General features: G+C 31.1%; 1 protein-coding gene across 1 annotated transcript; it reads right to left on the reverse strand.

Annotated features, from left to right (window-relative positions):
* Positions 1-9,109: 9,109 nt before the first annotated feature.
* LOC145107107 (F-box protein SKIP19-like) lies at positions 9,110-10,128 on the reverse strand. The gene is made up of 3 exons (XM_079043975.1): positions 9,972-10,128; positions 9,781-9,892; positions 9,110-9,716 (listed from the first exon to the last, which is right to left on the reverse strand). Exons 1-3 carry the CDS (start codon positions 10,126-10,128, stop codon positions 9,110-9,112), a joined length of 876 nt encoding a protein of 291 aa, XP_078900101.1.
* Between the last annotated feature and the right edge of the window lie 2,443 nt (positions 10,129-12,571).

The raw sequence follows: 12,571 nt of genomic DNA on the forward strand, positions 1-12,571 counted from the left end.
TAATCACATGTGATTGATATAATAACTATAATAGTTCTACTTGTATTCCCCCCCCCCCCCCATAAAAGCATTTAAAATCATTTAAAAGATAAGTTAAGGGGTATGAACTCACCTGTAGTGAGTGATACGAATGAAAGATCGATTTAGGATGTTAAGTGTCAAGTGAAGCCTCGAGCACAAACGAATCCTAATAGCATATAATGATACATATATGGATATAATTAGTGTATATACAACTAATCATTCAAGGAAATCACCTTAGGGACTAGGAAACACTTGGATTGAAGTGTTTAAATCACAAAGAATTGCATCTAAGGGGTTTACGGCCACACAATGGAGTTTACGGCCATTGTGTTTACGACCCAGTGTGTTTACGACCATAGGGTTTACGGCCCTATGTGTTTACGACCGTACACTCATAAATACATATGCCTATAAGTGTTTTATGGTCCTATTCAGCCTCAAGGAAGTGTGTCTTGACCCATTCCTAGCCTTAAGAAGAGTTTATGGCCAAACTAGGAGCCTTAACAAGGGTTTACGACCAAGGGAGATGCTCATGGCCGTAAACTCTCATTGATCTTGGGAAATGGTCGATTTTAAGGGTGTAAGTTAAGAGTTTCTATAGTATAACTAGTATATGGAAGGATACTTACGTTTTGAAGCTTGAAGGGGGTGTTCACGGTCCAAGAACTAGTAGGTGTTCTTGGTATAACGACCAAAAATTTCAACCAGTTTAAAACATTTTAATTCATTCAAAAACCATTACGTTCATACAATTCGTTTTCAAAATAGTTTAAACATCAGAGTATCCCCCAGAACCATATCACATAAATCATAAAACATGAGGAGCGGTACGATCACGCCTTCGCCTTACCACGATCTCCTGAAGTACCTGAAACAATACACTGAAACTGTAAGCCCGAAAGCTTAGTGAGTTACCCCCAAAATACCAACCACACATAAACATACTCATAACATATCACAAATAGAACAACCATGCACATCGGGTCTACTGTGTGATTGGTCCGCCCGCACCGGGCCTTCAATCCACCTGGTCCACTCTCTGAGTCTACAGTATGACTGGTCCGCCCGCACCGGGCCTTCAGTCGGCCTGGTCCACTCTCCGACAATTTTTATGTATTTATGTATTTTTAAAATATTTTTTATATAGTTTTATTTGTATTTTAAATATATAAACGTGTGTGTGTGTGTGTGTGTGTGTGTGTGTGTGTGTGTGTGTGTGTGTGTGTGTGTATATATATATATATATATATATATATATATATATATATATATATATATATATATATATATATATATATATATATATATATATATATATATCAGACAATTTCTTTGGATAATTCGTTATTAATATAAATCTTTAAACTTAAACATCATGGTTAGATAATTTATATTTCGTTGCCAAGAAGTTAGGTTCTTAAATTAATTATACATTAAAAACATGTTAGTTCATAAGTTAATTATTCGTTGATCTAATATACTAAAATTGGTTTTTTGGCAGCATGTGGAATGCTTTTTTAAGATTTAAACGTTTAGTTCATTTTTTGAGGTTATAATGTTAGGAAAATCTCCAGAAACTGAGAAAATGCGCCATTTCATTCAATTACCACAGTTTCTTCGAGTATGTTTGGATGGTTTCCTACACACTCACATATTTTAAGTTTTCCTTATTCGTTTATCTTGAAATTTAACAACAAATTAAAAATCAAATAATAATTTATGCACATACGAAAACTTAGGGTTCTTTTGAGACCACATGAGTCTCGTGAAAATGTCAACTTTTTCTAGGTCATAAGGTGCGTCGATCCCCATGCTTTCATAGAGGGGAATGAATGGGTCTAAAACCATTTCTTTTATAGTGCATTCATAACATATTTTTGTTTTGTAGAAAACATAAAACTAGCAAGAAAACAAAGAATCTAACATAACAATTTTTTCTTCATTTACAAGGTCTAATAGTTAACTTACAATTAAACTTAAAGTAAAAAAATACATATATAGGTAATATATATATATATATATATATATATATATATATATATATACACACACACACACTTAACAGGTACATATAAATACGTAAAAAAAATATGTTTTTACATTTAAAATACATAAAAATATATAAGAATATATATAAAAAGACTTCAAAAAAATACATAAATATGCAAAAGAAATACGTTTATACAATTAAAATACATAATAATATGTAAAAATCTATATAAAAAAAAGTTAAAAAATACATAAATACGTAAAAAAATATATAAGAATACGTAAAAAATATATTTATACATTATATACAAATTTTGATGAAATATGCAGAAAAGTCACATTATTTTGGGAAAATTGACGATAAAGATGTCAAAATTGGCTAAAGTGAAAAAGTTAATCGGTTTTTTGAGATTTTTCTATTCAAAAAATAAAATTTAGAACTTATTCGTTATTTCCAAAATAATAAGACTTTTCTGAAGATTTCTCATATACAAATATCTAAACTTAATAATTAATAATTAGCAAGATTCTAAAATGCCTTAAGTAGTACAAGACATAGGCCTATTGGTAATTATCGACACGCTAGTTTAGGTTGAGTTTTTTTGACCCGTCAACCTATTTAACAAACGGGTCGTGTTCGGGTTCGCCAAAAAAATTACGAGTTGTCCCATGACCCGTTTATATGATTAGTTTATATATATATATATATATATATATATATATATATATATATATATATATATATATATATATATATATATATATATATATATATATATATATATATATATACACTAAAATCCTTCTCATAAGTAATTTCACATATATAACTTAATTAGAAATTATGCTACATAACCTAACGTTGAATAATTGATTTAGTGATATCATTTGACAATTGTATGTCATACGTATTTTTTAATATTTAGAACTAGTTGTTTGGTTATTTTAGTAAACGTGTAATACAAGTCTCACTTTTTTGGTGAATATCAAAATAAAATCAATCTGAACATCGCATCCAGATTTTGTGGCTTGACCAAGACTGATAATGTTGTTCTTGAGATCTGGTATAAAGTAAATCCCCATCATTAATCGTTGTTGATCGTCTTTACCTTGGAAAAGTATTGAGCCTTTCCCTTTGATGTCAACACATGAGTTGTCACTAAACGTTACTCGACCGGTTATACGTTCATCGAGTTCTGAGAAGAAAGATCGCGTCCCCGTCATGTGGTTATTAGCTTTGTTGTCAAGGTACCATACATTGCTTTATCGAGACTCATATTGTGTCGGGATTACTTTTTCTTCATTTAAGAACACGGTTTCATGAAGAAACACAACATCGTCTCTATCATTCGGGGTACGGCCGTCGCTCTAATACCAAGTGTAAGGTAACCACCTGATGTTACCTTGGTACTCAAAATATAAAGTGATCAACTATTGAAAGGAAGAAAAACGAACAAGAAGAAAAATTGTTATATTATTAAAAAACAAGAAACAATAGATGTATTTATAGGGAAACAAAACAAAGAGTCCTAAAAACTTACGTAACACTTGTTAAACAAGTAAAAATCTAAGCCACTTCCTAATTTAATTCAAATTCTTAAAATAAGAAGTTTTTTCCCAAAATACCCCTGCACTCATAATTCTGATTAAGCCAACAATCACCTCCTTAATCGGATTGGTCATACCACTCGTTCACAACAACGTTTAATCACCTTCTTTTTGAACCATCTCGATTCTCGACCTTTCCCTGACACCTGAGCTTCACCTCGGTCACATCCAAAGTCTTGCATCCCAACAATATTAACCACTAAAGATATTTACTCAAAGAAATCTTCAACACCATCATCCTTCTTTACTACACCCACATTAATAAACTAAAGTTGGTGTGCAGAGCAATATACATAATACGCCAAATCATTGTCTTGTAATATCAAAACTTTCAGACCATTTAATGCACCTCGCATATTGCTTTCCCAATCGTAACCTTGTCATCTTACCTATTTAAAAAAGGATATAAGACAATAGAGAGAATAATATTCAATTAATATACATAATAAGAAAAAATAAGTTTTAGTTACATGAGTTATACTCAACTTAATGTAGGAAAATATAGGGTTTGTGGTGGAGATCTGGATACCAACTTGGATCGTGAGAACACTTTCCGAACTGATATTTCTACCATATGTCTGGGTTGCAAGAAATTCAGCCTAGGATAATCCAAGCGGACATTTGCTAGAGAGATTCTGTGAGAGTTTGATGAAAACGAGAGCTAATTACCGTAACCCTCTTCTGAGAAAGAAGAGTCGTTTATATATTAAACGAGATTAGGGTTTTATTAGGGTTGGGCCGTCATTAGTTGCTTTGGAAGCAAGTCAGGATAATCCGGATTTAATGAGGATTTAGGGTTACCAAAACTAACGAGTTTCGTTAGTTTTACCATAATCACCCTCAAGAAATTGAACTTTCCACTATGTTCCCAGGTCAGCAGGACCCCAGCCAGGGGCTCTGCCCCTTGGACCCCGCTAGGGGTGCTGTCCCTTGACCCCGCCAAAGGGGCGATGCCCCTTTTGAAACCCCGGACCCAGGGGAGCTGCCCCCGGACCCCCGACGAGTCGTCGAACCAGCTTCTAATTCGATCTTATACATGTGTGCACTCCGCACAACCCCGTACATATATTAGAGTACAAATTATGAAGCCCCTTAGCTCACATGTTAGTTCCAGTTACTTAAAATGACATGGTGACACTAAAATCACCAACACTTAACTTCATCTATTGTCGTTTTAAGAGTCAAAGAGGATGTATCTTTCACGTGTACAATTACAATGAATCTTTCCTTCACAATTCCAAGGCTATCAACATATATCAAAACTCTGGTCATTTGTTTATTTTTTGATACATCACTACATCCGTCAACCAATAAAGCAAACACATCATTACCAATTTCTTTACAAACACTCAAAATTATCTTTTTTGAAAAACATTCAACAATTTCTTTTTAAGTCTTTGGGCTAGTACTTGATTATTTTGAGGAACATTTTCTAAAGTAACATTGCGAATGCCTTCATTATGATCTCGCATGAAGGATAATAACTCAATGAAAAATCCTCTAATAAGAGAGTCACTCGACTCATCATGACCACTAAACAGTAAACCATTTTTCAATAAAAATTTATAACACCAAATTGAAGCACCTAACCGGATTTTGTAGTTACTATCCTCAACTTTGGTTGGCTTCTTGAAGGTTACGCTAATAAATTGCTTTTCTTTCATTAGAAATTCACACTTTTGTGTCGATCTTTGATGAAAACTATCAACATTACCCTCATGAATCTCCAATGTTTTTTTTTTATTTCATGTATCAAAACCTTGTGTAACAAATGCATTTATTCCTCTTTGTTTTCCTATAGTGTCTCTACACACATAGCAAAATAAACAATATGCTTTTTTTTCCTCTTTTATGCTATACTTAAACCAATCAAACTCATCAAACCAATTAATAACAAAACGTCTTTCTTTGTTACCTATTTTCTTTGTTGGAAATGTATGACCCCTTGGTTGACAAGGTCCTTGAAGCAAATATGTCCTTATTTCATCTCTTTGATTTGGATTCTAAGATGTAATACATGGTCTATCCGCAAGGGTCTTTTGGAAGATCATTCAAATCAATACTTGTATGTTCTGGAGTTTGTGATTGTGGTATTTGTCAATTTGGAGCATAAGAAATCTAAGGGAATGATTGATTGGAATTGAAGCATTGCTTTTTGGATGACCATTGAACATTTGATTCACTGGAGCTTGGTCTTTTTGAAAAAAAAATTACCCTAACATGTCAAATTTTCAACAAGTAAGCAAAACAACTAATAATTTCAAGCAAAACAATTAGTAAATTACTAAAACAACTAATAAGTTCACCAAAACAATTAATAAGTCAACAAAGAAACAATTAACTTCATAAATTATAAATCTAATAAAAGATAAAAACGTACTTGTTTTATTGTTTTATTATAGGGTTTGATTTTTTTTTAAATCTCTCAAAATCGGATCGGAGATTTGGAGGAAACTCAATATCAGATTGGAGACTTGGAAGAAGGTCGAAATTGGAAATGAGACGGTTGATGAATGTGCGAAAAAAAAATCCTTCCTGTGAAAGTTGTTTTTGTTTCTTTCTTTTTTTTGCTCTTTCAATAAACAATATTATATATATATATATATATATATATATATATATATATATATATATATATATATATATATAAATGTAAGTTTAATTGAGAAAATAAAAAAGGTTGAGAATGGGGGAAACATAATGTATCATTAATATATGAATATAGCATATAATAAACATAATATATTCATATTTACTTACGTATCATTAATATATAATGTATCATTAATATATGAATAACGCATCAGGTTTTTACTACAGTACATTCGTTATTCACTTATGAATAAAAAATATGATTAATTTTTTTTTTACAATTTAAGTATCATTAATATATGAATATAGCATATAATAAACATAATATATTCATATTTAAATATTAGACGATGCATTCACTTGTAAATATTATATAGTATGTTCACTTGTGAATATTCGATGGTATATTCACTTATGAATATTAGATGATATTTTCATATGTGAATATTACATAGTATTACATGGTATATTTCACATGTGAATATTACATAGTATATTCACTTGTGAATATTAGATGATATATTCATTTATGAATATTACACAATATATTCACATATGAATATTACAAGGTGTTTTCACAAATATATATAATTTTTATATGTTATTCACATATGAATAACATACAGACTTGCATATTTGTTTTGTGTTTTAATAATCATATACTGATTCAGGTGAGAAAACATATTCATATGTGAATATAACGTGGTAATTTAGTTTATGCATTTCATCAAACAGTTGGAGTGCATACACGTTAACTTTTTTAAAAATGTTAAAAACATGATACTTTGACTATTTAAATCTTACAAAATAGTATATTGATAGAGAATTATATGAAATTTTTCAAAAAAAACAACGATTTGATCTTTTTCTAACCTTAATTTTGAAGTTTTATTTGATGATCGGTGTTGAATGAATGATATGAAGTGGATTTTTTGTTGATTATCGATGATGTTGATCTAATGACACTGGGAGTATAATTAATCTTAGATGTTGAAGATCTGGTCGTATTCAAGCAAAATTGAAGGTTGGATTAAAAGAAATAAAAACAAATTTTTGTTGTCAACTGTTGAATGGTGTTGATAAACGTGTTATTGACGAAGATCGATGATTGATTAACATTAGATGACGTTGATGATGGTTTAATTGAAGAAATCTGGATGATTGTTGAAGGTTGGATAAGAAATTTGGATGATGAACGATGAATGGGTTTGAACTGTAATATAATTCTCTACAGTTACGTAGTTGAGATTGAAGGTTGTTATCATATTTATAAGTTTGTCACCGTGTCTTTTTATGCTTAGATTAAATGATTGGCTGAGAATGATTCCCTCATTCTCAACCTTTTTTTTCTCAATTGAACCTTCCTCTCTCTCTCTCTCTCTCTCTCTCTCTCTCTCTCTCTCTCTCTCTCTCTCTCTCTCTCTCTCTCTCTATATATATATATATATATATATATATATATATATATATATATATATATATATATATATATATATATATATATATATATATATACACCAAATTGAGTTTGTGACAACTTTTTACTGTTCATTTCATTTACTATTTCCAAACATTGATTGACTAAATACAAATGAATTTACTATTTTGTTATCATATCGTATAAGAGTAAAAGAGGCGTATAAATGGAAATAGAGTTTTTCTCTCTAATCATAGAAAATTTTCATATATATAGTTTTTTTACCTTCAAGTATTTTTAATTTAACAGTTTTTATCCTTTATTATTTTAAAATTAAATTATTAGTATTTTATAAGTTATGATTTTGGTCCCTTATTATATTTTAAAGTTACCTTTTCGATCTCTTATAAAATTTCATTTTTATAGTTTTCGTTTTCCAAGTGTTATTTTCATATGCCTCTATATATATAATTTTTGATCAAAAACTTTATTTTAATATTTTTGTGGTCCACTTGATATGATATATTCGTACCGTAATATATGTGGATTGTGGACATTTTTACATCACATTTTATATATGAATCGCATTGGAGTTACCTCACAAATTAAAGTTACATTTTCATTCCTTACATAATTTCTTTTTATAATTTTTTTTATTAATTTTTTTAAGATATACTTTCAAGCTTCATTTTTTTCTACGTTCTCCATACATAATTGTTTATATTGAAACTTTATTTTGATATTTTTGTAGTCCATTTAATATGGTCTAATCATCGTCGTGCTTTATGTAGACTGTTAACCATTTGTAAATCACATTATATATACTAATTACAAAGGAGTTACATGGAACATCAACTTACGTTTGTAGACTGTTGACCATTTGTAAATCACATTATATATACTAATTACAAAGGAGTTACATGGAACATCAACTTAAGTTTGTAGACTGTTGATCATTTGTAAATCACATTATATATACTAATTACAAAGGAGTTACATGGAACGTTTTGGCGCTTACATGAATTTTTTTATAGTGTTTGTTTTTATTAATTGCAAACGGATTTTTCAACATAGTAGGTTTCCGCAGCATCGCGCGGAAGGTCTAAACTGTAATTTTTATTTTATTTTTGCTTCTGGCGTATATACACAATTACACAAACAAATGATGGGCCAATGCCTCAATGGGCTGTGGAGTATGGACATTTGGCTAATTGGTTAATGACTTGATGGTTTGAGCTTTTTATCTTTATGGGTTATTGAAATAAATTAAATTGGGTTAAACTTTTATAAATTTTGGGCTTATTTTTTATAAGTTTGTGCTGTTGGACCTAATCGTAGTTGCATAATAATTTTTGTAGCTGCACAATAATAATAATAAAAAACAAAAAAATTACTCTTCGGAAGACGAAATCGAGTCTACAGTCTACACACTATCTATCTTTGATCATATATGTTGTCTTGTTGACCTGACTGTACATACTAAAGCAGAAACTTCTTCAAGTTCTCCATGTTTGGTTCAGAGTTAAATCTATGGATAATGTCATTGTAGTCGGTAAAATCCATCCTATACATGCATCCTTGAAGAGAATCTTTGGGCATTTTTACTTTTACACATTTCATCTTGTCCAAATATTTTTTTCCAATTAGATTTGGATCTTCCTCCTCAAGATGAAGGAAAAAACACGAACGTAAGTCAAGCGATTCAAGGAGACGGCATTTGTCAAGAATTGCCTGCAACCCAACATTTATGATCTTGTTTCCAATCAGTTCAAGGCTCCTTAGGTGAGGTAAGTTTTGTCCAATAGATATTGCTCTCTCATTATAAATCTTGTGGAACTCCTCTTCTTCTTCTTCGAATTTTATTGAGTTCACGTTCAGTTTTAGTGTTCTTAGCATGGGGCAATAATGCGTAGCAATTTCAACTGCTTCTATTGGGAAATCCGTTGAATAGAGACTGAGCTCCTCTAATAATGGTAACTTCTTCAAAGCATCAACCCATCTTTCATATGGATCCTCGTAGCAGAATGATACTTCAAGTCTTTTTAGCTGACTTGATTTGTTTGTTAAAGTAACAAAAAAACCAAAACTGTTAGGTTTTAATATTAATTAATAAACCAAGATAGGAGATTTTTATCCAATAAAGTAAATACTTATCAGCAACATACTGAAGAAGATCAGCATCGTCATACTCCACAATGGTGATATCAACTAACTGGCCGTGCCTTCTATCCACCGCATGCTTACACATCTTCCATTTTTTCTCTAACGAATTGATCATAGAAATAATATGGATAATCAAGATGTATAACCCTCCATATGACAGGGTCCTTGCAGATTTTACTCCAACTTTTGCAGACTATCTGGGCATTCACAAGTATGTCAAAAGCACCAACTCTCTGTATAATATTAACCATTACATCATATGGGAGATCCCACCATTTGCTCTCTTCTTCTTGTTTTTTTCGTTTTTGTTTTTTTGATTTTGATTTTGATGCCATCGTAACTTTAGCTTTAACATGTAAAAAGCAGAACATATGTCACGTACATTTACATAATTATATTACAATAACTTACTATCAATAAGTTATAAAATGAACAACATTCATAATATGTAACAAATATCAAATTATATATATATATATATATATATATATATATATATATATATATATATATATATATTGGTGTTTACTATTTATTTTATTTTTTGTTTTTCTTATTCCAGAGAACCACAACCTGACATGATAGTTTATTTTCCAAAGCTATATAATTCGCTCTATGGAAAAAGAATCTCAAAGGGAAGTTGAATTAAGCTTAGAGAGAGGGAGTATTCCCTAAATTATTTGATTGTGTTTCTATTTTAATCCATATCATTCCTCTGTGATCATTTGATTTCATTACAATTACAATTTCTGTTTCTCATAAAAAAGAAACCCTAAATCAGATATGGCAAAACCTAAAACCGCACATTGTTATGGTATCAATACTTCCATTTAATGTATAAATTACCAAATAAACCCAATCGCAAACCTAAAACGTAGAAAACCCCATCTCTGAATCTAAAATCGCAAAGACAAACTTTGAGAAAGCAGAGAGACAGACCTGAGTTAGTCGGATAAATTGTTGGGTGGTCTGACGAAGTGCGATTTTTAGCGAAGAAGATGTTTGTAAGCGTTTGTGAGGAACTCCGGTTTCCAGGCTAACAGAGAAGGCAGCGCGCAACATAATGATGGAGCCGGCTGAAAGTAAAGGGGTACCAGAATTTATTTATTTATTTTGGTAATATACAATAAGAAAAAAATAAATTTATTAAGTATTAACCCTCTAATTTAACAAAGTTAATTGGTAATTTCTAATTTTTCAAACATAATGACAAAAAATTAGAATTTTAATTTGATGGGTTTTGGCAATAAGAACATCCTATGTGCTCATGCAAACCCTAATGCTTGGATCTAGGTTTCTCTAATGAACATGCTTTCATCCAAGACTTGCAAACCCTAGAATTAGTGTAAACAATTCAAAATTGATATAATAAAACAGATCTAGATGATTACCTCTTCTTGAAAGCTTGAATCTTGTTATGCTTGGAGCTTAGAGTCACAAATGTCACTCCTCTAATGGCTTACAAACACCAAGAAGCAAGAGGATGATTTGGAGAGAGGTTGTGGGCACAAAATCGGCTCTAAGAACTCCTTAGGGTTTCTAGTAGCCGATTTCTATAGCCCTATGGGTCTTTAAATACTTAAGCTGCTAGGGTTATAGCCTGAAACCCTAATTGGATAACTTAGGCCTCAAGCAGTCCAAGGATCCTTCTAGAATAAGGCTTGGACGAATTCAAGGAGTCCATACACCTTAATTTCGTCCACCCTATCATCCATAAGGATCCACAGCCCAAAATCAACTATCACACAATTGACACTTCCAGTCCCCTTTATTTAATTAATCTCTTTTAGCCACAAAATTAATTCTTAATTAATTCTTATCTAATATTAATTAAACTATATGATTTCTCCTTTAATATATTAATCATATAATATATTAATAGACCATAATAACCTCTTTATTTATAAATCATCCTATCATGTTGCTTTGGTGAAGGCAACCCAAAAGGACCATGCACAACCGGGTCAAGTACTTACCAAATATAGTTACGGGCTTAGACACTAATCCAACAGTCTCCCACTTGGATAAGTCTAGTAACTATAAACGCAAGCACAATTCGATTAGCAATCGTAGCTCTTAAAGACGATGTCGAACTCTTATCTTATCAGTAACTTGTCCTTTAGATAAGGGATCGCATAGTCCTCTGATCTAGATATCGTGCTGACAATTACATGGAACATAGTCATACTTATTGTCCAGCAGTTTGTTTCTCGATCTCTGATTCGTTTGACATAGAACTTAATTGAACACATCAATTCAGTCCTGACCGGGCCAGGCACATATGTCAAATCAAATCATCGAGGGGCCCTGATATCGCTTTTACCCTCTTAGGATAAAAGGAACAGATAAACTTCGACTTATATGCATTTACTATTCATTAATCAAATCATACACAACAATGCGTTTTATAACATCAAGTTACTGATGCGTTTACGCATTATCAATGCATAACCAATTAGCAAACAATAAACCATATATCTAGGTTTTAAGACCATATGATATTATCGTTTTGCGATCACTCGTGATAAATTCCATGAAGTGATTCCAGCAAGCGTGAGTTTATTCCAATGCTCAAATCAAACTCATAAGCACTCATGAACGTTGTAGCAAACTTTTGCTATGTCTAATACATTTTAGACAATCTACACACCAATTCATAACAGTCTTCATTCATACCTACTTCCAACATATGAACGACTGTGGACGATTCGAATAATTCTTATTATTTAGGAAGTCAAAACATGCAAATTGAAACAATAGGCAAACAATTAACATAAG

Source organism: Lactuca virosa, chromosome 4, assembly GCF_052849685.1.
Source record: "Lactuca virosa cultivar CGN04683 chromosome 4, Lactuca_virosa_CGN04683_v6, whole genome shotgun sequence".
Classification (NCBI taxonomy): Eukaryota; Viridiplantae; Streptophyta; class Magnoliopsida; order Asterales; family Asteraceae; genus Lactuca; species Lactuca virosa.

Excerpts from the sequence above, each read along its gene's own strand:
- LOC145107107 (XM_079043975.1), bottom strand. The coding sequence starts at position 10,128 with ATGGCATCAAAATCAAAATCAAAAAAACAAAAACGAAAAAAACAAGAA. Across the intron at positions 9,893-9,971 it reads GATAGTCTGCAAAAGTTGGA|AGAAAAAATGGAAGATGTGT; the intron begins GTAAAATCTGCA and ends TCAATTCGTTAG. Across the intron at positions 9,717-9,780 it reads CTTCAGTATGTTGCTGATAA|TTTTGGTTTTTTTGTTACTT; the intron begins GTATTTACTTTA and ends AAAACCTAACAG.